We start from the raw sequence: 27,264 nt of genomic DNA, 5'->3' as shown, positions 1-27,264 counted from the left end.
TTTGCACAATATTTAAAAAGCATATTTTGATAATATGTATCTATATTGTTTGTGGTAAAAAAAAAAGTTCCATATCTAATGTCATGAAATGACTATTAGGAATAATTCAATTATTAATTCAATAAAGTATGTATTTTACTACAAATTTCTACAGATACATTGTTTCAGTATCAAAGTTTATGGCAGCGTAGGGTACAAGTCACAGCTTCTCTCTGAACAGAAAAGAAACAAGACTCCAAGTATTAGGTGATAAGAGATGCGTTGACTTAGGCTAGGTACATACTACAGGAAAGTTGTAAGGATTAGCGGTTTACCAATGACAGATAAAAATAGTGCCAATTCATGTGTACACACCATACATGACTACCTTCAGATCTGTGCTCTTCATCTGTCATAGCCAACGTCTGCAACTAGGAGGACGAGGTATAGCAAAGTGACGGCTGTTATAGATTCACGTAGATCACCCAGGACAGAGGGTGGATGGTCCTGCAGGTGGGGGCATTCAATATACAGATTATATAACTTTTAGCCTTGTAGAAGTTTGCAGTTTACTGTGTACTGAACAACCAGACACCCCCGGACTCCACTGGTAAGTGCACTGGACCCCTGAATACCAGTTAATTTATTGTTCCAATTCTGCAGAGTGCATACACACTGCAGAATTGGAACAACATTGTTCCATTGTTGAATGAGATTTTTGTTTAGTTTAACAATCTCGTTCAACGATATTATGTGCTTTAGAATGCGAATCATTCCTCGTTGCAGGGTACACACTGATGTCATAGCGGGTCAATCAGTCATTTATCTTGTTGATTGGCCCGATAAGCTGCTGAAAACACTGCAGTGTGCACCCAGTCTAATTGATATTGATAGGCAAGTTAATGACATAATTTAAGCATCGTGTATATTATGTGTTGTTTTTAGTATCTGTGTGTATATGTTAAATGTATTTTACATTAATTGTCCTTGATTGTGACAGTCTTATCTTTAAAAACTTCTTTTAAGAAAGTGTCAGAGTTTCTTTAGATTCTCAGGCTTCACCCTTAGTTCATTGTTTAGGCACTAGTCTATGTCCCTGTGGAGCTTACAATATACCCAACGCATACAAACACACACATTGGGTCCACGTTAGACAGAAGTCAATTAGCCTTCCAGTACTTCTTTGGGTCATGAAATAAAAATAAAACACCCAGAGCAAATGTACATGGAAAACATCAAGACAGCACTTTGGTAGGAGTTGAACTCAAGGCCCAAGTAGAAGTCCCAACCACTGAGTCACTAAATACAGGGATAACATGAATTACTGAAAATACAACATAATCATCAACTCCGACTTCAAAATTCATGATCAAAAAACTCATCAAATGTAGGAATTTTCTCTGTCCGTGTCCGGATCAGGGCTGGTCGACGACTTTTTGCATCTTTTCTGATCCAACTGTCTAGTGAGTCACTGCTGGAGCTGTCATAATTTGACTCACTTCTATCTTGTTGGGGCTGAAACCACATCTTCAACTTGCTCTCGCGCAGGTGACAGTCTGGGGTAGAACCAGGCTCTCTAATAGCCCAATCCCATGTGTTGCCTTAAACACAAATCAAAAAGCTCATAATTAAAGAACAATGTACATCATATTATGAATATGGCCTGATACCAGGAAATTACTTGCTTAATTGTTGGGCTGGTGCAAATGAACCCCCTAATTACTTGTTCTATGTAGAATAGATAAGAGCGAGGCCAGTGAGTCAACAGTCTTCTGACCCAAGCAGCGGTTAGAGGGTGCCACATGCACCAGTCACTGGTGAGTCCAACTATGGGGGTGGTTTTAGCGGAGGGGAGCTGGCCTGTGGATCTATGGATGGGCTAATAACCCCAGGGACGTGGCATGTCCTAATGTGACATGGCCAAGATGGCCAAGCCCCCACCGTCCCCAGAAACACAGTTAAAACGTAGGGAGCTTTGACTATTTGTTATGTCTTATAAAGCAGGTTTTGCAGCATTGCTTCACTTCCTTATAAATACTGATAACATCATAATGTCACAACTGCCCATTTATTATACCATAATTATATCTATAATAAAAATGCTTGTTTTGGATTCTACTAATATGAGTTACAGAATAAAGTATATTAATCATATATAACAATCAGCAGACACTGGGTTATAATAAGTTGGAGCAGTATATATGTGTGCTGTCTCTCTGTGCTTCTCTAAATCTGTTCTTCGTCTTAGCTTTCCAATACATTCACGTTGTAAATCTCACCATGATCCATATTAAAAGTTTCATCATGTTCCACAGGAAGGAAATCTTCATCTTCATGACATCTCAGTGCGTTCTCTCTCACTTTCTTAGCCTTGATTTCTCTCGTTTTGTGTTTATTGATCGTGGCCTCCCTGCGGATGTTCCTTTTCATTTCTGCCTGTGAGAGCAAATGATTAATCTGCACAAGCTGTAGAAACCAATGGCTGTCATTACATGAGGCACGTCAACGCAAGCAAAGAATTTGTGGCACATGCCAGTGTTTACGTGCAGTATGGAATATCTAAAAGTCATTTACGAACCGCTTATTTAGGGCTGTGTTTCCCAAACCCAGTCCTCAGGGCTCCCTAACAGTGCATGTTTTCTATATCTCTTTGCTGGAGCGCAGGTGTATTCATTACTGACTGACACATTGTAACAGATCCACAGGTGGTACTAATTATTTCACTTGTCACCTGGAAAACCTGCACTGTTAGGAGTCCCTGAGGACTTTGTTTGGGAATCACTGATTTAGGGGCACAAGCGCACTTGCCTGTATGACAAGGTATACACCACCTTTTCGGTCCTTGGAAGCGCCACACAAAAATCAATCTGTGACTAGCTTTTCAGGTTCGTGGATAAACCCAAAATGTGCATAATAGAAACTTCAAAGTCCAACCTGCTAACACTTCGGGACCATCCCTCTTTGTACATTTCAACTTTTCAGGTATCCTTTCATCTCTCTTCTTAGTTTAGCCTCTTTTATATCTTAGATAATCATGAGAGTGAGGGGACATCAGGATTTCCTTTCTTACATTAGTCAGTATGTACCTAGACATGTACTTTTCCGTAAAATTGTAACTGGAAGGGGCAAATTGCTTCACAATAACCTTTTTGTTGCCACGGACATAAGAGTTATGTCCCTGAACTAACTAAAAACTTCCCTTGAAAGTTTTTAGTTAACCAAGGGCGTAAATCAGTTTGTACAGGTGATCTGTCATACCTCTCTATGGGACATATTCAATTGTTTTAAAGTCCAGCGGCGTTAAAACTATTACAGTTAATACGGTAAAATCCAGCGAGTAAATTACCGTATTAACTGTTTTTCTGCGCACGATTACCGTAATAACGGTAATCGTGTGCGGACCGCAGGATTTTCGGCGTTTCCGCCGACAATTGAATATGCCCCTATGTGTCATTTTTTTTTTTTTTTTAATTAAATTGTATATTTTTTTAAAAAATGTCAACAGTTTTTACTGTGCCTCGCCCTCACTCTCCCCCATTTCAGTTGGAGGTGGCTCTTTTTTAGATATATAATGGTCATTGTTTGCTTTACTTGAATTGTAGTCTATGATGTTCCAGCCATCCTGATCTTATGTTCCTGTGCCTTGGGTATCCTGCTAACCAGTGTTCTGTATCCATGTGTCCTTGGACCTGGCTGATTACCATCATTTCCAGCTCACAGACTGTCAGTATTTCTCAGAGTTAATTTTACCTTTGTCTATGGTTTACCTGCCATCCAGCCACACCCGGATGTTTGTTTGTTTATAGCCTGCATTATTTGGACTCTGTTTATGTTATAATAAAACAGTTATATATATATATATATATACACACATACACACATACATACATACACATACAAGTTAACCCGTGCATGATACTCATGCATTCTAGTCAAATCAAGCTACTTAAGGTGTTAAGAAGGTTCTTGTCATGCATTTGGGGCTAGGCCAGGCCTCCTCAGGGGAAGAGCGTTACTTCCAGACGTAAGCACCCTTTTTTAACGTGGTTTTGTCCACATGTCACCACCTCATCATTCTTCTCCATCACCTCATCCTTCATCTTCATCGCCACATCCTTAATCTCCATCGTCTTACTGTTCTAAAACCTCTCGATACACAACGTTTCTGCTAAACACCTTATCGCTGTGCTCAATCAGTCTTCCTTGAAGGGCAGTATTCATAACCTGCACTTTCACATCACTGCTTCTCCGTACTCGTGAAAATGCGACATACAATTGTCCATGACCAAACACAGGCTCTGGTAAATAAATACCCACACGGTTAAGAGTTTGAGCCCTCAACTCATAAATTTAGCCTTTACTACCCCTCCCACGGGGGGGAAGGGGGGATGATGGAAGTTAACTGACTTAACTATTATAATTTTTTTGTCAAATAATGTCTGTATACCAAATATAATATTTCATCTTTATGTAGTATTTCGCTACCTCCTCTCGCTTGTGGTTCACTTCCAGCATTTGCATCTTGTGGATGTGCTGCCTCCTGGCTGCAGAGTGTTTTGCTGCAGTTACTTTTTTTTCCAGCTCCTGTCACAAAGAGAAAAACTATTTTACTGGATTTACTCTACAATACAACTGTCATCAATGGTTATTCAACCCACCAATGGGAAGCAGAAATACAACATCTAATGAAATCCCATCTTCCACTCTTCACTTAAAGGATGACATAGCACAGATAAACCCAATAAAATCTACTTGTGACTTGTGTCTACGTGACAACATGGTACAATTTATTTACTTGTGAATATTGTTTTGTTCTTTGGGCTCACGTGTTTGATTACCCTTCTATCTAGCACTTCCATTACTATTATTGTATTATGAACTGTTATTGCTACTGAGAATTGTGATTTTGCTAAGCTGATGCCATCTTGTTGCCTTATAGCTATTTTGTTCTCTTATAGCTTAAAGACAGATTCAGATACTGCTAGCTTGTAGGAGTAATTCATTGTTTGCATGAAACTATGCCCATCAATTTGAATATGGCAGAACAGGAAATAAACCAACTCCCCCCTGGGGAGTATTCCTGTGTGAAAATGTAGCAAGATCTGTGTAAAGGGACATGAGTGGTTAAAACCTTTTGGGGCATAGTTTTCTGTAATACGTGATTTTGTGCTATATAGATATAGACTTGTAACTAATAAAGCAGAGTTAATTGTACACGCAAACCATGCAGTGTATTTAATTCTCTCCAGCAGATGAGCTCATAACTGATAAACTGACACTTACAGGTGAACAATCTGATTTAAATACAACACTATCTACCCATTGTGTACATGCACAGGAATAGGCAGCATGGAGAGCGGGGCCTGATTAAAGGCTCAGGCCTGTCACAATCCCCCCCCCCCAAAAAAAAAAAAGACAGGACTTGATTGAGAGGAAATAGAGAAATAAGGCACCGCTAAAAGCTTCTATATTGTATTGTATAATAGCTATAGGCTGAGCAAGGACATTGACTGCTGTAATATTATATACGTTTTTATTTTGCTTTATACATGTTTCTGTTGTAGACATTCCATGTTCTAGTGGTTTAAATCACCAGATGAGGCATTAAAGATGGATCTGTAACAGTAATATTTTCACTTCAACATTATAGAGGCACAGATTACTATATTAACATGTAAATCCTCATTGATTAGTTCTGTTGAGACCACGTACCTAGTCGGAACAATGTTAAATAGTGTAGAGAATTATGTCTAAAGTTTCCTAAAATTAAACAGCCAATCATTGACCCCACATATCGGTTATGCGTTCACAGTTTCTGACTACTGTGTTAGTGATCTAGTACACGGCTGATGAACTCTTAATATTCGCTTTCCAGATTGACAGTCTACAGTTACCTGTTTGCTGTATTGGAGGCTGACTGCCTATTCAACCTGGTGGTGTGTGCAGCTCCTTCACACTAGAAGGATCCCCACAGCTAAGTACCTGGGACTGACTTAATATTTTACAAGATAGCTTCCCTTGGAAGTTTTACTACCATTTACTGCATCACTATGCTGTTAGCACAGCTGTTTTCATTAACTAAGCTCAGTGGTTTAACACGTTCCAACACGCATGTTGGGGATTAATGGCCATATAAAGATATAAAGTGGATAACCATTTAATATCTCAGCCTTACAAAGGAACATTCACGTTTGATGTAAGATCTGTTGGAAATACCACCCTAACGACTGTGAATATTGTATTGCATCTTCTGTTTGATAAAAGCTTTTGGATATTTATCTGTTTTATACTGGTATATAGTAATTGTTTCAGCCAAGATCAGTGCCTTGTATGTTTTATTTATATACATTTTAATAAATTTGTAATACAGCTTTGCATATCAGCTTTTTCTTCGGTATTTTGCATTTATTGTATAGAGCCACCATATCTTGCAGCGCTGTACAATGAATATTTGTCATTCACATCTGTCGCTGACCCATTGAGTTTACAGTCTGAATTCCCTACAAACATACACATACAAGAGCCAATATCAGCAGCCATTTAACCTACCAGTATATTTTTGGAGTGTGGGAGGAAAACACATCTTCAGCAACTAAAACAGAGGCATTCTTAACTAATAGGCAGCTCCTAGCATTCTGATTGGTGAATAGCTCAGGCCATTGAGTCCTTGAACCAGTCTATAGTTTATTATCACTTTCCAGAACTTCCTGAAGAGTGTGTCAAGAACCACAGAGAGGAGTGGAAAGCATCCTATACCTCTTGTTGTCTGAGATGTGGTCTCTGCTTTGTATCACCACCAGATATTTAGGGGTCTACCATTTATCCAGAGGAGAGATTTTGTTTTCATATAGCCACCAGAGATCTGAGGGTCTGCATTATATAGCCACCAGAGATCTGAGGGTCTGCATTATATAGCCACCAGAGATCTGAGGGTCTGCGTTATATAGCCACCAGAGGTCTGAGGGACCGCGTTATATAGCCACCAGAGGTCTGAGGGACCGCGTTATATAGCCACCAGAGGTCTGAGGGACCGCGTTATATAGCCACCAGAGGTCTGAGGGTCCGCGTTATATAGCCACCAGAGGTCTGAGGGTCCGCGTTATATTGCCACCAGAGATCTGAGGGTCCGCGTTATATTGCCACCAGAGATCTGAGGGTCCGCGTTATATTGCCACCAGAGATCTGAGGGTCCGCGTTATATTGCCACCAGAGATCTGAGGGTCCGCGTTATATAGCCACCAGAGATCTGAGGGTCCGCGTTATATTGCCACCAGAGATCTGAGGGTCTGCATTATATAGCCACCAGAGATCTGAGGGTCTGCGTTATATTGCCACCAGAGATCTGAGGGTCCACGTTATATTGCCACCAGAGATCTGAGGGTCCGCGTTATATTGCCACCAGAGGTCTGAGGGACTGCGTTATATAGCCACCAGAGGTCTGAGGGACTGCGTTATATAGTCACCAGAGATCTGAGGGTCCGCGTTATATTGCCACCAGAGGTCTGAGGAACTGCGTTATATAGCCACCAGAGATCTGAGGGTCTGCGTTATATTGCCACCAGAGATCTGAGGGTCTGCGTTATATTGCCACCAGAGATCTGAGGGTCTGCGTTATATAGCCACCAGAGGTCTGAGGGACTGCGTTATATAGTCACCAGAGATCTGAGGGTCTGCGTTATATAGCCACCAGAGATCTGAGGGTCTGCGTTATATAGCCACCAGAGATCTGAGGGTCTGCGTTATATAGCCACCAGAGATCTGAGGGTCTGCGTTATATAGCCACCAGAGATTTGAGGCGTGTATTACATAGCCACCAGATATGTGGGTCAATGTTGTATAGTGATCACTAAGATGCTCTCTGAATTGTATATCTGTCCCTAGAATACTCTCTGTGTCACATATTGGCCACTAGAAAACTCCCTGTATTGTGTATGGGTCACTAGAATACTCGCTGTATCATAAATTGGCCACTAGAAAATTCCTTGTATTGTATATGGGTAACCAGATTGCTCTTTGTATCATATATTGGTCACTAGAATACTCCCTGTATTGTATATGGGTCACTAGAATGCTCCCTGTATTGTATATGGGTCACTAGAATGCTCGCTGTATCATATATTGCTCACTATAATACTCCCTGTATTGTACGTGGGTCACTAGACTACCCCATGTATTGTATATGAGTCACTAGAATGCTCTTTGTATCATATATTGGTCTCTAGAATACTCCCTGTATTGTACATGGGTCACTAGAATACTCGCTGTATCATAAATTGGCCACTAGAAAACTCCTTGTTTTGTATATGGGTCGCCAGAATGCTCTTTGTATCATATATTGGTCATTAGACTACTCCCTGTATTGTATATGGATCACTAGAAAACTCCCTGTATTGTACATGGGTCACTAGAATGCTCTCTATATTATATATTGGCTCTACATTGAACACTGACCAGAGAAGGCTGCATAGTATTTGACTACAGCTCTTTAAAATATACATGTTTGATATACTTCATTGACTGATAAATCCCTACCCATATTAAATAAGCCAAGCTCACGTTTTATCCCATTTGTAACATTTTTTTAAAAAAAAAACCTTGGGCTGGCCGTTGCAGTAAATTCCTCTGAAGGGACAAAGGTAACACTGTATCATTTATTTTTAAGGATTCAGGTATGTATAAAGTTGAAACTAAACCAATCAGCAATGACACACCATACAGTGTGATCTCTCTAGCAACATCCTCATATTCAGTTGTCTACATATTTTGCTGCATTTAATATGCTTCCTGTATTATTGTTCTGCGCTGTTTGTACTGTGCGTAGGCTGACAGAGCTCTCTGAATAAAGATACATAAATATAACCTTGATACATAGCTATGTACATATTTACACTATGGTTGTCAAGCTCATGTTTGAAAGAGGCAAATCCATAAAGCCTAACATTACATTTATTAACCACTGTTCATTGACAGGAATCTAAACAGTAAATATGTCATGTAATAATGCAATTTAAAGCCATGTGTTTGCTTGTGTGTATGTATTTGTGTGTATGTCAAAAGATTGCAGAGAGTAAGTAGATGCTTTGTTGCACACCTTGACCGAGTTAGCATGTTATAAGTGTATTATGTATTTATAAAGAATTTGCTGCGTCAACTGTGGTCTGTAAACAAAACGGCAGCTCCCCGTCTTGCAAAGATATACTGTATATGTTCTGTATGAAATGAGAAATTAAAGTACTTACCTTTCCCTTCCTCGCAGCAGCAGCTTCTTGCTTACTCATAATCCCCTCAGCAGACATTATTGTTGGCAGTAGCATTGGTTCTAGTTTCTGCAGATAAAAAGATCCGATGGGAACGATTTTAAACAATTAAAACTGAAAATATAATTAATATTCTCATATAGATAAAGCAGTTAAAGGACCTTAACACGAACACCCCAGCGGACTATTTAGTAACTTTTCTATATTTACTTCCAATACTTTATTTTATTATGAAATTTAAAACAAGGGATTGAAAAAAAGCAAGCAAAATGTTATATTACAGTATCAGACCCATTGGCTAGTTTAGGGATCTGGGGCCTGATTCATTAAGGATCTTAACTTAAGAAATTTCTTATTTCAGTCTCCTGGACAAAACCATGTTACAATGCAAGGGGTGCAAATTAGTGTTCTGTTTTGCACATAAGTTAAATACTGACTGTTTTTTCATGTAGCACACAAATATCAACTTTAAATTTCAGTGTACAACGGCGGTTCCCAAAGTGTGCGCCGCGGCTCCCAGGGGTGCCTTGGCGCTGTCACTGGGGTGCCGCGGACCAGCCCTAGAAAAAAGAAAGCAAACAGAAACTTACCAATCCGCGCGGCGCTAGGACCCTGCAGCCTCCCATCTCCCACAGCTGTCACTGAATATCGACGCCAGTGACAGCTGCGCAAGAGAGGAGGCTGCAGGGTCCTAGCGCCGCGCGGATTGGTAAGTTTCTGTTTGCTTTCTTTTTTTCTATAGCTGATGCCTGGCGCGGGGCAGAGGAGGGGGACAGAGAGCAGAGGAGGAGGGCAGATGGCAGAGGAGGGGGACAGAGAGCAGAGGAGGAGGGCAGAGGGCAGAGGAGGGGGACAGAGGGCAGAGGAGGGGGACAGAGGGCAGAGGAGGGGGACAGAGGGCAGAGGAGGGGGACAGAGGGCAGAGGAGGAGGGCAGATGGCAGAGGAGGGGGACAGATGGCAGAGGAGGGGGACAGATGGCAGAGGAGGGGGGACAGTTGCAGAGGAGGGGAACAGCGTGACAGAGGGCAGAGGAGGGGACAGAGGGCAGAGGGGGCAACGTGAGAGAGGGCAGTGTGCCTGGATGCAGAGGGGGCAGTGTGCCTGGATGCAGAGGGGGCAGTGTGCCTGGTTGCAGAGGGGGCAGTGTGCCTGGATGCAGAGGGGGCAGTGTGCCTGGATACAGAGGGGCACTTTTGCAAACAACTAAATAAGTATTTTTGTCGTGACCTAAATACTTATTACAATTTTTTGACCCAACTACTTCTAAAACAGGACTGCTCAGTAATTATTTTGGAGGGGTGCCTTGAAAAAATTTGGAGACTCTAAGGGTGCCGTGAACTGCAAAAGTTTGGGAACCACTGGTGTACAAATAAGCTTTCACATATTTGTGTGTTACATGAAAAAACAGTCAGTATTTAACTTATGTGCAAAACAGAATACTAATTTGCACCCCTTGCATTGTAACATGGTTTTGTCCAGGAGACTGAAATAAGAAGTTTAAGTTAAGATGTTTAATGAATCAGGCCCCTGTTGATAACCTGTTCTATAATTATAAAAAAAAAAAAGAGCTATAATACTTACTAATACGACATCTAGTGTGACTGATCACTACCCAAATGTGTATAGGAAAATCATAAGGGTTGAGAAGAAAACAAAAGGGATGACAGGGAACAATAAGGAGGGGAACAAAATATGATTTCCTAACAGGAAGAGAGGAAAGGTCTCAGGAAGAGCCCACTGAGATCCAGAGACAGGTGACTTCTATCAACATTCTGAGTATAATATAACCATGTATTCCACACTCTCACAAACTTCCCTCTAATAAGATGCAGGTCAATAAGAAATATTTGACAATAATATAAATTATTCAATTTTTCTCAGAACAGAAGAGGAACCTTCTTACAGGCACATTAGAACACCTCTATTTGCTGAGTGCATTAGATTTAACCACAAATTTGGTTTCATTTGTTTATCAACAGTACACACTATGCTGGCAAGGGTCTTGCAGAGTATGGTCTGATGGTCTGGCAGTACGATGCCTGATCACTTGCTCCCAAGATGACCTGGGACATTTCCAAGGTCTGACTTGACTGTGTTGAGATGATGAGGTTTGCAATAAATAGAGGAATTACAATTTTTTGGGTGGCCTCTTTCGGATCAAGGTCTGTGAACTCCTGATAAGAATGATTTTACAGGAACGCAATTCTCTGGATCTGGCTCTCTGCATAATTACCTCTTTGGTAGTAGAATTTAATTACTCAATTAAATTTAATTATCACGTGTTAGCCCATCTGCCCACTTTTGATCTGTTGCCATATGAGCACAATCCACCAGCTTATCTGTAAGAATAGATGGCACCAGCTCTTGGAACGGGGCGGAAACTCTAGATTGAAGGCCTTTCTAAACTTCTGAAGCCCCCAAATTTATTTTTTATAGATGGTGGCAGAGTGTTAAGCTCACACAGCTAGGATAACAGAAACATTTGACAAGGATGTGGTTATTTTTACTGAAACCTACTGTACCTTCAAGGTGATAGAAATCCATGTAGACACAAGTACACTATAGGTAAGGCACAGTGCCAGGGCTGCCAAGAGGAACCTCGGACCTCGATACAGCAACTTCTTGGGGCTCCTTTCATAGCTGCAGAAAGCAGCTCCCATTACACAGACAGGCCAGAGGACTTTGTACCTACCAGTCCCTGCTCCCCCTTTAGGTGGCCTTGCACTGTGCACATAGATATACAGATGTACGTGTGTAGCAAACATTACTATAACTTAACTGTTTAAATCAGCATTACTTTTCTGCATGTAGTACCAATAATACTCCTCACGTGGGGGACTCTTATTGTAGATTGTGAAAATCATTCCTTCTAAAATGCAATTCCCTATATGTGGGCAGCAATGCCCCCCTTCAACCCCACTGCACTGTTCTTGTGGGTCCAATTTTCTTGGGGAATTGTGCCCTGTACTGACCAGACTGGGTCTGGTGTCACATTATAACTTGGGATCCCAACCTGCAGATCTGACCAGCCCAGCCTGGCATAGAATGGTTTTCTGGGTTACCCCAGGCTCAATGCACCCTGCATTTCTGAACGTAGCGCTTTGGGAACCTCAGCAATGTCATTTAATGTGTTCCTGAAAGTGCCTCTATGCATTATATGAGTGGCAGCATGGCAGCCTCAATGTCCTTCTTCCATAATGAGTTATATTAAAGATGAATTAGGGTGAAAAGAGCAGCATTTTGGGAGGAAAATATATCAGTCGGGGAAAATTTGATAATAGACCATTCAAGTGATGCTCTATCATGTTGCACTTCCCAGACATTTGATGCACAGATAGATCATGAACATGCTCAATGTACGCCCTAGTAAATGTATTCACTAACCTTGGAAAGCAGATGTGACAAATACATGTTTATCTCTTTGTCACGTTATCTTCTACAAATGTGTCTCTTTATGTCAAAATTACACAGGGCCCAGTAAGACCCCAAACACAAATGAATGATGCTATCTATTTGTAAAATATCATTCTTCTTAAAAAGAATTTTCACCGTGTGATTGATTTCAATTACTTTATAGGATGGTACCAATGCCAAATAGAATGTTTCATTTCATTGACTCCAAATATCTACAGCTTCGGGCTTCTGGGAGCTACACACAGTTCTCAATGATCTAAAAAATCTGGCCCGTGGTGATTTAGTCAATGAAACGTTTTATGTTGCAGGTTTATACTTCTAGTGGGACATTAATGTACACTTCACATATCACTATGTAAAACTCAGGGCATTACACCACTGAGCTGAAGAGTGATTTAAACTTCCAGAAGGGCTATCAAATCAGCTACAGTTAATCTCAGGCTTCGGTACACCCCACTAAATTTCCCTCTGACTCCTAATAAGAGTTACACATATTTCCACTAGATGGCAGTAGCTGCCATCTCAGGGAATACAAGGGAGCAAAATTGCTCTTCATGAACTAATAGGACTATAATTATAAATATTAGAAATATCAAAAAAATTGGTCAAATAAATAACTTAAACTTGGTGAAAAATTTTAAAAAATAAATCTGTGTTCTTAAAGACAAACATACAAAAAAGATATTCTATAGCAGGCCTGGCCAACCTGTGGCTCTCCAGTTGTTATGAAACTACAAGTCCCAGCATGCCCTGCCAGCTGGCTATCTACTAGCGAAACATGCTGGGGCTTATAGTTTCACAACATCTGGGGAGCCACAGGTTGGCCAGGCCTATTCTATAGGGAAAGGTGTGTCCCTCTAATTATAACTGTGTTGCAATACACAGTGGGTTAATTCTCGTGCACAATGCAATTAGATATAACTGTATCAAAAATATTTTTATTCATAAAAGTCTATAAACAATTGTTGCGGGCAGAACATAAATACCACGGATTAAATCTTGTCATGCATATTCAATAACAGAAATATACATGTAGCTACTGTGAATATACGTTAAGTTCAGTCTCTGGAGTTGATCCTTAAGAACTAGTCCATCAAACTCTATATTTCCAGAGTTTGTCCTAAAAATTCGTCCATGTCTATAAAAATCTAGGAATTCCTCCCATTGTGATGATCCCGATAATGTCTATTGTAGAAAACACTTTAACCAATCCTGTTCAGGTTGGCTATACAATTCCCAAGTTTATGATTCTCAAATTGTTATGGAAGTTAGTAATGATAAATAAATTGTAAAGGGACCCAGATACTTGATGCTTCCTTACGAGTTGTTTTACCTCTACAAGCGTCTCCTCCCCGCTGTAGTGTCTCCTACCTCCACTTCAAGACGGGCGGCACCAAGTGCAATATTTCAGGATGTTGCCAAGGTCTATGAATACTCCGTGAGTTCTTGCGCATGCAAAGTCGGGCAAAGTTGATCTCAATCGCTGCAGGATGCTGACTCCAATGCTTTGGTGTTCTCAGTGGAATCGTCTGTCTCGTCAAAGCAGTGTTAGTGTGCACCGTTGTAGTGGCATGGTGGTATCACAGATATGCAGAGGAACGGGTTCAGTTACCCAACGCGTTTCACCTCGTTATGAGGCTTCCCCAGGGATATGGTAGTATGAGACTCATAGTGTGCATGTTGGTTTAAATATCCCTCATCTAGACCTGTGATTGGAAGTTCTTTGGGAATGGCAACACAAGGCTTGTTACTGTAACTTCGGACAGTTCACTTCATATAAATACTTAGGGGTCTATGCATCAAGCAAAAACTTACTTAAAAGATGCAGAAACTACTTCATAGAAATCTCCTCCACTTAAGCTAACACCTATGGGGACTGCAGTGTTCTGCAATGCATGAAGCTTTGCAGGGAAAAAACACCGCAGCAGAGGGGTTACGCATCTAAGCTAACCTAAATATGATATGTGATATGACTATATCACTATATCACTGTGATATGCAGCGATGCATATTTAGCTGTACTGCATGTTATTGATGCATAGACCCCTTAATAGTTCATAATTTTAGAGAATAGTTACAATTTTAGATTAGATTAGGCAGCACAGTGGCCTAGTGGTTAGCACTTCTGCCTCACAGCGCTGGGGTCATAAGTTCAAATCCCGATCATGGCCTTATCTGTGTGGAGTTTGTATGTTCTCCCTGTGTTTGCGTGGGTTTCCTCCGGGTGCTCCGGTTTCCTCCCACACTCCAAAAACATACTGCTAGGTTAATTGGCTGCTATCAAATTTGACCCTAGTCTCTCCCTCTCTGTTTGTGTGTATGTCTATAATAGGGAATTTAGACTGTAAGCTCCAATGGGGCAGGGACTGATGTGAATGAGTTCTCTGTACAGCGCTGTGGAATTAGTAGCGCTATATAAATAAATGATGATGATGATGAGATATATATTCTGATGTTTGTATAACATTAGTATTTTGCTGTTATCAGTATAATGCATACTTGTTTACATTATATCTATTGTTTACAAATACAGTGTTGATCACATATTCAGTTAAGATGCATCTCTCTTATGAATATCAGAATATCAGTTAGATGCATCTAACTGATATTCTGGTCATTTATTATCAGTGGTTTGAATGATATGTGCCTCAAGTTACTGCAGCCTCTTGGTGTTCTCTAAGTCCCATTTTACTGGGTTGCTTTTACTTCGTGGGTATATAATAATATATATATATATATATATATAAAATGGTGTAATTAAATAGTACGTTGGGTCAGTGTCTCGTGAGACCCATTTGTCCACTAGATCAATATTTGTATTCAATTGTCTAGGAAACGTCCTAGATCAAAATTTAGGTTTAGACCCCAAAAAATAACCACATAAAGGGCCATTTACAAACCGCAAACATGTTGCAGTGCTTAATTATTTATGTATGTAAATGTAATGAACTTGTCCCTAAGTGCATTTTATGATACCTGCCCACTTCATGGTCTTTGGAAACATCCCAGTGATATCAGTCTGCACCTAGGTTTGCAAGTTTGCAGATAAAACTAAAAAGGCACAGGGTGGGCACAGGGGAAATGCCACATTAAGCTCCAACCTACTTCAACTTTGGGACCACCCCCTTCAATCATTTCAACTGCTTTTATCCTACAATACCACTCAGTTCAGCCTCAGTTGTAAATTAACCCTGATTTTGAGGGTTAATACACAAATATTTGATAGCTTATTTGTGCACTGAAATTTAAAGTTGATATTTGTGTGCTACATGAAAAAAACAGTCAGTATTTAACTTATGTGCAAAACAGAATACTAATTTGCACCCCTTGCATTGTAACATGGTTTTGTCCAGGAGACTGAAATAAGAAGTTTCTTAAGTTAAGATCCTTAATGAAATCAGGCCCAAGGTTATTAATTAATTGGTGTCATTGTTGAATATTGGTCATGCAGTGTCGGACTGGCCCGCCGGGGGACCGGTCTATCCCCCGGTAGGCCCCAACCCTGATCGCTCCCCCTTCGTTGGTGGGGGAGCGAGTAACTGAAGAAAAAAAAAACAAAAAAAAACTTGCGTGTCTGCGGCGCTGGCTCCGTGCGCACTGAATGCCGGGCGTGACGTCATCACGCCCGACATTCAGTGAGGAGCGCCGCAGACAGAAGACAGAAGACAGAAGAGAATAAAGAATCAGATAGAAAAGGTAAGTGAGGGAATGGAAGAAAGAAGAGAGCATGAAGGCAGAGCGTGAAGGCAGAGCGTGAAGGGAGAGCGTGAAGGGAGAGCATGAAGGGGGAGCATGATGGCAGAGCATGAAGGGGGAGCATGATGGCAGAGCATGAAGGGGGAGCATGAAGGGGGAGCATGATGGCAGAGCATGAAGGGGGAGCATGATGGCAGAGCATGAAGGGGGAGCATGAAGGCAGAGCATGAAGGGGGAGCATGAAGGCAGAGTGGAGGGGGAGCATGATGGCAGAGTATGAAGGCAGAATGAAGGGGGAGCATGAAGGCAGAGCATGAAGACAGAGTGGAGGGGTAGCATGAAGGGGGAGCATGAAGGGGGAGCATGAAGGGGGAGCATGAAGGCAGAGTATGATGGCAGAGTGGAGGGGGAGCATGAAGGCAGAGCATGAAGGCAGAGTGGAGGGGGAGCATGATGGCAGAGCATGAAGGGGGAGCATGATGTGAGAGCATGATGGCAGAGTGAAGGGGGAGCATGATGGCAGAGTGGAGGGGGAGCATGATGGCAGAGCATGAAGGGGGAGCATGATGGGAGAGCATGAAGGCAGAGTGAAGGGGGAGCATGATGGCAGAGTGGAGGGGGAGCGTGAAGGGGGAGCATGAAGGGGGAGCATGATGGCAGAGTGAAGGGGGAGCATGATGGCAGAGTGGAGGGGGAGCATGATGGCAGAGTGGAGGGGGAGCATGATGGCAGAGTGGAGGGGGAGCATGATGGCAGAGTGGAGGGGGAGCATGAAGGCAGAGTGGAGGGGGAGCATGAAGGCAGAGTGGAGGGGGAGCATGAAGGCAGAGTGGAGGGGGAGCATGAAGGCAGAGTGGAGGGGGAGCATGAAGGCAGAGTGGAGGGGGAGCATGAAGGCAGAGTGAAGGGGGAGCATGATGGCAGAGTTAAGGGGGGCCAGGAGAAGGGGGAAACAAAAGCAGCATGACACAGGGTGATGAAGGGGGGGCAAAAACAGCATGGAGGGCGCAGTCTGATCATAAGGAGGCCCAGCATGGTGATTAAGGGGCACAGTAATGTGTGTGTGATGGCACAGCGGGCTTGTGGCAATGTAAAGTGTGTGTGGTAGGTGGTAGCTAAATAATGGGTGCTATTTTCTTTGTAGGGTGAAGGTGGGGCAATTTAATTTAAGATGGGGTGGTTTGGGGGCTTTTAATTAAATGTGAATATGAATTATTTAATGGCAGTGACGGTTGCGGGAAATAGGTATATTTATTATACGTATTATACATAAATGCGATTTATTGCAGGGGCTGTCTGGGGGGAGGGAAATAGGTTTATTAAATGGGAATACTATAACTTTAATGTTGGGGCTGGAGGAAGGCCTAAGTATTAATTGTTGGTCCTATTGATTTAATGCCAGGGCTGGTTGGAATCTTCTAAATGTACCCATTATTTTTTCCAAATAGGGCCCTCAACATTCCAAGATCCAGACAAGCAGCAACTAAAGAAACCAGCAGCTGCAGGTGGTAAAAGTGACAACAACAGGTAGGACAGTCTGTCAAAAATTCTGAGTCTAGTGCAGGCTTGGCTAACCTGTGGCACTCCAGGTGTTGTGAAACTACAAGTCTCAGCACACCCTTCCAGCAATAAGCTGCTATATATTGGCAAAGCATGCTGGGGCTTGTAGTTTCACAACACCTGGAGTGCCACAGGTTAGCCAAGCCTGGTCTAGTGGGACAATCCCGATTTATGGTGACTGTTCTGTCCAATCTAAGGGGCAGGTCAGACTGTGTACTCTTTATACACACACTGCATTCTTTATATACTACACTATGGTGCTAGCTGTCCTTCGTGGGCTGACCACTCCCCCTCTAGCGTCTAGTCTCGCCTCTATGATGACTGGCCACACCCCCTCTGGTGGGCCCCTAGCATTGCAGTTCCCCGGTGGGCCCTTCATGCCCCAGTCCGACACTGTGGTCATGTATATTTGTCTTCTACTTTTAGAATCCGTGAAATAATGATTTATTATTAATATTAAATGTGAGAATTTTCAATGATATGAAAATAATTAATGAGAGATTATCTAAATACCATACTAAGATATATTACATATTCTTCATATTTGTATTTTGTGTTTTAAAAAACGTATTTTTAGTAAGAAATGCATTTTTATTTTATCCCTGTAATAATGAGATTATAACGCTGTCTTAAACACCAGACAACTAATGGAACAACCAGTTAAGGAGACTGAATATAAAAAGAGTCCAAGGTATAGGTACTCATATACTCTGATGAAATCCCGATGTTGTGATGAAACGCGTCAGCTATGAGAAGTCACTGATTTTTACTAGTCTATTACTCAATATCCCTATTCTGTATCTAGTTCACTAATTGAAGTTTACATCTATATAAGTCTCTGCGCAGTACAGTGGACACAGACTATCCATCCATCTTTCAATCAACAATCCTAAGTACAAACGGAACATTTGTTACCATCGCTGGGACGAGCAGTTACTGTTTGGACACAGTTTTTCTGGTTCTACCTCTCATACCAGGATGATACCGCTCCAGGACACGGTATTGTAATGCATTTGTTACCTATTTGCTAACAACCTGGAGGTTTATTCTCCTCTTAATATCTGTAGAGGAAACTAAAAAAGACCAAGGGGTATATTTACTAAACTGCGGGTTTGAAAAAGTGGAGATGTTGCCTATAGCAACCAATCACATTCTAGCTGTCATGTTGTAAAATATACTAAATAAATGAAAGTTAGAATCTGATTGGTTGCCATAGGCAACATCTTCACTTTTTCAAACCTGCAGCTTAGTAAATCTAGCCCTAAGAGTTAAATGTATCAAGCTGAGAATTTTCTGGCAGGTTTGAAAAGTGGTGATGTTGCCTATAGCAACCAATCAGATTCTAGCTATCATTTGTAGAATGTAGTAAATAAATCTGATTGGTTTTTCAAACCCGCCGGAAAACTCTCAGCTTGATACATTTACCCCCAAAGCCGTATTCACATATTGATTGTTAAAGCCATCATATCGGAGATCTATAGGCACGCTGTGAACTGTCTCTATATATATATATATATATATATATAAACAGAAATTAATACTACCAGCATTATGTCTTTAGCAAGGACAGCCTAATTTTTAAAGTGAACTTGTAATATTTGCAAGTGATTATTTGCCAGTACAAACGTTGTATTTTTTGTGAGAAAGATTGAGTCTTACTGGAAGTATCACAATATTGTATGGCAGTTCTTGATGATTCCTTATAGATATGTGAACTGATCCAATCTGCCAAACTAATTGGTTCATTAATTTACTGCTACATAAAGGAGTAAATTGCAGCAAGAATCGTACTGGAAAATGTGTTACCAGCAGATGGGATGTGAATGTTTTGAATATCTAGCAAGTGTCAATAGAGATCAATGCACTGATCAGGGAAATGTTTCCCTTCTATATTATTGTGTTTTTAAGCCTATGTTTTATTTGTTTTATTTTAAAAAATTAGATTTAATTTATTAATTTCACGGATTCATATTTGGTGAAGAGTGTTCTCAGTTTCCAGCGCTGCCTTTTTTTCTTTTTCAAGCTTCTGTTTTAGAAGCCACAGGTTCTGGACAACTGCAGGTGATTGGTCACCAGCTTACCAACTAATTGGCCAAATAGCTTTTCAGCGCCCGGGGTATCTGTATTTTTGTTTATTTAACGGTCTTCTACCTGGAAAACAGTTCAGTAATGCCTGTGTATAAACAAAGCAGTGGCGCACGCAGGGGGGTTTCTGGGTCTCCAGAAACCCCCCCCCCATCACTAAAAAAGTGCCCTGCATATCGGCACTGTAGTATACAGCAGCCACGGCGCTTCTTTGACAGCGACGTGGCTGCTGTATACTACAGTGCAGCCGAAACGGAGCTGCCGCGCAGGCGCGGCAGGTCTCTAGGGGTTTTTTTTTCCCAGGGGTGGAGGAAACCCCCCCTGAAAAATCCTCCGTGCGCCCCTGCAAAGGGTGGCACATAATAATTTTAATGTGATGATTCAATGAAGTTGAGAAGTATGAGGCTCCCCTGTGCTCAGAGGCCTAGAAGGTAGAGCATATTACACCTGGTTATTAATCTCATCCTGCATGTCACTAATAGATCAACATATTTTTACATGTAAGATATTCTGTTACCATGAAATCCAAGCAACTCCTTATGATGCCTGTTAAATTCATCTTACTTGGAGTCTTCGAGGAGGGTGCTTCTTAATAATGCTGTCTCCATTGTCCAGAGGAACCTCAAATGAAATGGGCCTGGATACTAGAAGCAAACAACGAAAAATAAACGTAGGTTTTAATGATCAACCTTAAATACTCATCAATCTAACCTCACACTCAAATCATCATCATCACCATTTATTTATATAGCGCCACTAATTCCGCAGCGCTGTACACTCAAATGTAATCATCTCCAGTTCATTGACGCCTCCCCAGCCTGATGCACCTTATTTCAGTGTCAGCATAGTTGGGATTACTTGTGTCTCCCAGGACAGTCCGTCATTGAAACTGAAAATCAAGTACATCATCATCATCATCATCATCATTTATTTATATAGCGCCACTAATTCCGCAGCGCTGTACAGAGAACTCATTCACATCAGTCCCTGCCCCATTGGAGCTTACAGTCTAAATTCCCTACTATAGACACACAATCACACAGACAGACCGAGAGGGAGACAGACAGACAAAGAGGGAGAGCCTAGGGTCAATTTTTGATTGCAGCCAATTAATGTACCAGTATGTTTTTGGAGTGTGGGAGGAAACCGGAGCACCCGGAGGAAACCCACGCAAACACAGGGAGAACATACAAACTCCACACAGATAAGGCCATGGTCGGGAATCGAACTCATGACCCCAGTGCTGTGAGGCAGACGTGCTAACCACTAGGCCACTGTGCTGCCCACAAGTACAGGGGATATGTATTTGCCTAGAGTAGATGACACATGAAATAATACCTGATACCCCCTTAATTCAAGAGTTATTTAATACATGAATAGGTCTAACAAGCAGCACTTTGGGGGGGATTTGGAAGAGTGCAATTCAATCAAGTGGAAAATCTGATAGTTTTACTAAAGCTTCTAAAAAGGAAACCCATAGCAGCCAATCGGGTTCAAACTATCAATTTTCTAGTACTTTGACAGCTGGGGGTAAATGTATCAAGCTGAGAGTTTTCTGGTGAGTTTGAAAAACCAATCAGATTCTAGTTATCATTTATTTAGTACATTCTACAAAATGACAGCTAGAATCTGATTGGTTGCTATAGACAACATCTCCATTTTTCAAACTTACCGGAAAACTCTCAGTTTGATACATTTACCCCCTGGAATCTAATTGGTTGCTATGGGCAACACCTCCACTTTTCCCTTTAGAAACTTTTATTAAATCTACTCCTAAATGTGTTAGTAGGCGAAACATTCATATTTGATTGACTCCATAAAATAAGTCATCAAAAATCAATTGCCTACATAATTATTAATAAGAATAATAAAGTCAGAGCTGTTCTGTCGTCCAGCAACCAATCACATTCACTCTTGTTAGTTTGACTTGCACTAGGTTGGCTCAGCTGCTATCTGAGTGGTTGCTAAGGGTAACACAAACTAGTGTTAGTTACTTCATGTTGTTAAAGAAAACGATCAGTGTTGTTAATATTCATTGTCCCCTTCATGAAAACTGAAGTGAAATGAAGAAAGAATTATTAACAGCGATATGTTAAACATTAACAATCTTCCTCTATTTATACTGGACTGCTTCATGTGAGCTGACTGGAATTCTCCTCATGTCTAATAGTTAGGAATTGTGATTAACCACTGTTAATAATTTAACTAGAATTGGACACCAAGGAACTGAGAAATACATGAGATAGTGAAAACAAACAGCATTTCAGAAATTGATTCTCTCTCAATCTTTTTACTTTCTTGTGTGTCATGATTTGGAAAAGGCAAAGTAGATTTATATAAGTGTGTGTCGTCAGAGAGGAGACATTTTCCATGTGAACCATTCCTTCAGTACTCAGAAACATCTACATATTTATGACAGTCCTCACAACTGTCAAAATTCTAATGGACACACATAATAGCTTTTTAGACTTAAGTTTGTCTTTGTTTCATTGTTTTTTTTACTTTTTTTCAGCTTTTTCTTGCATTTGTTCTATAGGTTGATGCTGATTTTAGTTTTACTTCTTTTCTCAGATTGAAAGTAATAGCAACAATAGTACAGACTGGTACTGAAAAAGTCAAAACACTCAAAAATATTTTAAAAAAAAAAAGAGCGTCATGCATCCAAACAATGCATAGAGTAACTATTTTTTTGGGGTGTTTTAAAAACAGACCTCCAGACATTCAGGACACAATTGATCATGCCTCTGACCTGCTATGGCCATGTCCAATCCATTCAATCCACATTTACATGCTAAGGTAATAACACCATACATGTAACGTCCACATCATTATACCCCAAAAACTGTGATGATCCGAGAAAATCTGGGACTATTGGGAGGTATGCTCAAAACAGAACAAAATTGATTACAAAATAATCCCTTGTGTGTACAAGGCCAAAAAATGCAATAGTGTGCTGTGTACATAACTAAACAGGAATTATAGATCAAGTGCTTAATAAATATTTAGGGTAGTTATAGCAGAAACGCATATACAATACAAAATTAGAACATTCACTTTAGAAAACCCAGAAGGCAACCGGTTTCGAGTGTGGGTTTTCAACTGGCCAAAAAAGGCTTAGGGATAAATTTACTAAGCTGCGGGTTTGAAAAAGTGGGGATGTTGCCTATAGCAACCAATCAGATTCTAGCTTTCATTTATTTAGTGCTTTCTACAAAATGACAGCTAGAATCTGATTGGTTGCTATAGGCAACATCCCCACTTTTTCAAACCCGCAGCTTAGTAAATCTAGCCCCTAACCTTTTGGGCGGTTAAAAAGAGAAACACTGAAAACCAGTTGCCTTCTAGTCACTTAAACTATAGCACAGAGCACAACTATATGAAGCAATTTGATATTCTGCCCACGTGACAGCAGTTCCTGGTTGGTTTACTGAAGAGGGGATGTTGCTTTGTGGATTTCCACTACTAATCAATCGAAAAGCCAATATGGGTTAATTCTACATGAATAGGCTTCACTTCACATACACAAGTACACGTATTAATCTTCTCATATCCTGACAACATTTGAGATGCTATAAATTGCATAAGTGCTGTTGTCTCTATTATCTACCAATTCAGGTCTGTCAAGTTTCATGAAAGTCTGGTGTATACTGGTAAACTTCTCTCTCCATTCCTCCAAACATATCTCAAATATCTATTGCCTGAAAAGTTCCCGTGACTTTTGGATACAGTATAAGTGTATGCAGGGACACTTCTTGGGGCCCTTTCCATAGCCGCAGAAGGTGGTGGTGGCTCCTCCCACTATACAGGTAGGCTAAGGGGCCCCTAGTCAGACTTAGTACCTGCCCTCCCCCTCTGTGGCCCTCAGTGTATGAATGTAATAAGTACTTTTTTTTCTTTAATAAACTTTTGAGGTTTACTGATCCATAAATGATAATTATTTACTGAATATCAAAATGTTGTTGAACTAAGATAAGTGAATTTCCACTTCTTTATATAAAACTACTCGAATCACTGTAGTATTGTAATTCTATTGTCAATGTGCATTCTTTCACTATGTAAAACAGTTTAAAGGCATTTGATAATTAAATATTAAAAAACGTAAGTTATTAGCCCTATGGGTTAGGCCGCATTGGCAATATTCAGTTGCACATAATGGAACAGATTAATCCAGTAATAGTGATGGCTTTTTCTGTAAATGCTTCCAGTGAGCTAGGCAACACAAGTGATTTTTAATTGCTTTGTGGGAAAACCAAGTTCAATTACTCAGTATTACAATTTAATCTCATGGCACGAGCTACAGGGAAATTCTCCCGTCCATTGATTTTATCGCTGATCTCAAGAGATATTAGTCAATTTTGGGCAGGATGTACTCATTTAAAATACAGAATGCAGAAAAAGTTTGTTTGCTGTGTTTATATTTATGTGATTAATCTCAGAAAACTGAATTTAATCTCACTGTGTTTTCATAAGGAATTAATCACATGCAATTAAACTGTACGGCTGAGCATCAGAGGTAGTGCCTAGACCAATGAGGGGCCACAGGCAGCACTCAGCCTTCACCTTCGGCCCCCTACTCCTTCCTGCTTTATTGTCAGATTTGTTTGTTGCAGGTTGCCACACTTGTTAATTCACGCTGATTATTACAGACAAGTGTCTCTTTCTTTGTATAGCTTTCATTTATTACTGAGATTAAGGGTAATGTCCGGCCCTTTTGATGGTTAGAAGTAGAGATGGGCGGGCTCGGTTCCCAGAGAACTGAACCCGCCCAAACTTCACCTATCCGAGTACCGAGCCGTCCATTCGGATTCAAAATCGAGGCAAAACGTCATCGTGACGTCGTCGGATCTCAGAGCTAGGTTCTTGCGATATTTGAAATGCATAAATACCCGCCTCCACAGCAATCCATCGCCATTTGACAGAGGGAGAGAGCAGGGTTAGGTCGCAGGCAGCATTAGAGCAGGGACAGAGCAATTATTATTGAAATTCTTCTAGCAATTCTCCTAGCAGTTGTTATAGCAGGAAGAGAGTAGGATAGAGGTGGCATTTTTTTCGAATATTTTGCACTACAAGTGTTTTGGGGTGTCCCATATTCCCCAGTGGGAAACAACAATTTTTCTGGCTGCATAAAGTCTTATCTAGCAGCACTATCTATTTAAGATTTTGCACTACAAGTGCTTTGGGCTCATTAAAGTGGATTCAAAGCAGTCCACATATGAGCAGGATCGGCAAGCAGGTGCTGGCACCAGTCCTGATGGTAGTCTTCCCTGTATGTCATCTGGTAAAGCCCATGTAAAAGTACATAGTCTTTTTAAATCAGGGAAAAAAACACACCCCAAAAAAACAAGTATAAGTATAAGTGCAGGGTGCAATCTACCCGCCAAATAGGAAAGGGACTTGGGGCATTTCTATATCACGTACAGTCTTGAAAGGCTGCTGTTTTGTCAATTTCACGATAAGGGTAGGGTGTCATACACAGACAGACACCAAAGTGCCTTTGTCCATTTTTATTTATATTCTACAGTCTAGACCGGCTGAATGGTTTTCTATTTTACTACTAGTGGAGAGGGGGTCTGACACAGACTGACACCAAACTGCCTTTGTCCATTTCTTTTTGTATTGTTCAGTCTATGCAGGCTGCTTCTTTTCTATTTGACTACAAGTGGAAGGGGGGCTCATAGACAGCCACCAAGCTACCTTTGTCCATTTCCTTTTATATTGTACAGTCAATGCTGGCTGCTTCCTTTCTATTTTACTACAAGTGGAGGGGGGGGGCTGCTGCAGACAGAACATTTCTTTTTATATTTAACTATAAGTGTAGGGTGTAATATACACCCAAAGACGATGGCTGCATTGCCAATAGGCTAAGATGGAGAGGAAGACAATCAGGTTTGTGTGCAGAATTAAGGACGGCCTACCAGGGATTAAACTGTTTTTTTTTTCCTAATTTATTAGCTTTAGAATTACGTTACTTATCCAGGAAACTGGTGGAGCACTAAATTAGGTTAATTTAGGCCAAAATAAATGTGCAGAACAAAACCAAACAAAACCAAAACACGAAGGTAATCCAGATCCAAAACCAAAACCAAAACACGGGGTCAGTGACCATCTCTAGTTAGAAGTGTATCAGGTTGCCCATTACTGGCCTAGAGCTAAAGTTAATGGCATACTGGCGCTTTGTGCATCCATGTATTAAACTCGTATTCCTGCACAACACACACAATGTAAACTCTGAGTGCATCAGCTTATGACTACTGAAGACAGTGTCCACAGAGCTTACCTGAGCTAGTGTGCCAGGAACATTGCCTCTATGTGCAGGCATCTACAGTGTGAATACACCTAGTTTGATAAGAGGGTCCTATGTGAGTTTTAGGGGGGTATTCAATTGTTAGCGAGATCCCTGGAAAACGAGCGCTCGAAAAATATTAGCGTTAATACGGTAATTACTTGCTGAATTTCATCTCGCAGCTCCCTGAGCTGCTGAAATTCAGCGAGTAAACTACCGTATTAACGGTATTTACGCGCATGTTACCGTATTAACAGTAATATTTTTCGAGCGCTCGTTTTTCCGGGGATCTCGCTAACAATTGAATACCCCCCTTAATGTTACTGAGATACAACCTTATTTTCAGCTGGTGACTTGGCTGGTAGAGGATAGCAAGAGTTCGACAGTTGGAGAAACCAAGGACTAGATTTACTAAACTGTGGGTTTGATAAAGTGGAGGTGTCGCCTATAGCAACCAATCAGATTTTAGTTATCATTTACTTAGTACATTCTACAAAATGACAGCTAGAGTCTGATTGGTTGCTATAGGCAACATCTCCACTTTTTCAATCCCACAGAATAGTAAATCTAGCCCCAAGATTGCATTCGCCTGAAATGGGAACAAGCTACGAACTAATACTGCTATACATGCACCCATCACATCCCAACCTTTACCTACTGAACCTCTTCCATACAGCGTCTCTCTCAGTGGTGGAAGTTGTCGTTCAGAAGCCGGACTCCTATGATCCATATTCCCAAACTGACAGATGCCGTGCAGTCCATTAACTCCCGAGGATGTCGGAGAAGCAAAAACGTCTTTGCAATCAAGAGGCGCCACCTTTCTTACCTTGTGGTTGAATTTAGAACTATTCAGCCCCATTTCAGGAAAAAAATCTTAGCAAAATATAAGTAGTTCATTGGGGTATTAAAAATGATCTTTCCACGTTAATATAAGTTATATTTTTAACCTTTAATTCCTCTGTCCTCAAACAAGCAGAATCTCCCTGAT

General features: G+C 40.9%; 1 protein-coding gene across 1 annotated transcript; it reads right to left on the bottom strand.

Moving 5' to 3' along the window:
- CCDC198 (coiled-coil domain containing 198) lies at positions 1–27,264 on the bottom strand. The gene is made up of 6 exons (XM_075193381.1): positions 26,931–27,264; positions 20,558–20,637; positions 9,219–9,305; positions 4,465–4,563; positions 2,259–2,415; positions 1–1,580 (listed from the first exon to the last, which is right to left on the bottom strand). Exons 1-6 carry the CDS (start codon positions 27,133–27,135, stop codon positions 1,336–1,338), a joined length of 873 nt encoding a protein of 290 aa, XP_075049482.1. The 5' UTR covers positions 27,136–27,264; the 3' UTR covers positions 1–1,335.

Source organism: Mixophyes fleayi, chromosome 12, assembly GCF_038048845.1.
Source record: "Mixophyes fleayi isolate aMixFle1 chromosome 12, aMixFle1.hap1, whole genome shotgun sequence".
NCBI lineage: Eukaryota > Metazoa > Chordata > Amphibia > Anura > Limnodynastidae > Mixophyes > Mixophyes fleayi.
This window is presented reverse-complemented; position numbering and strand designations above follow the sequence as displayed.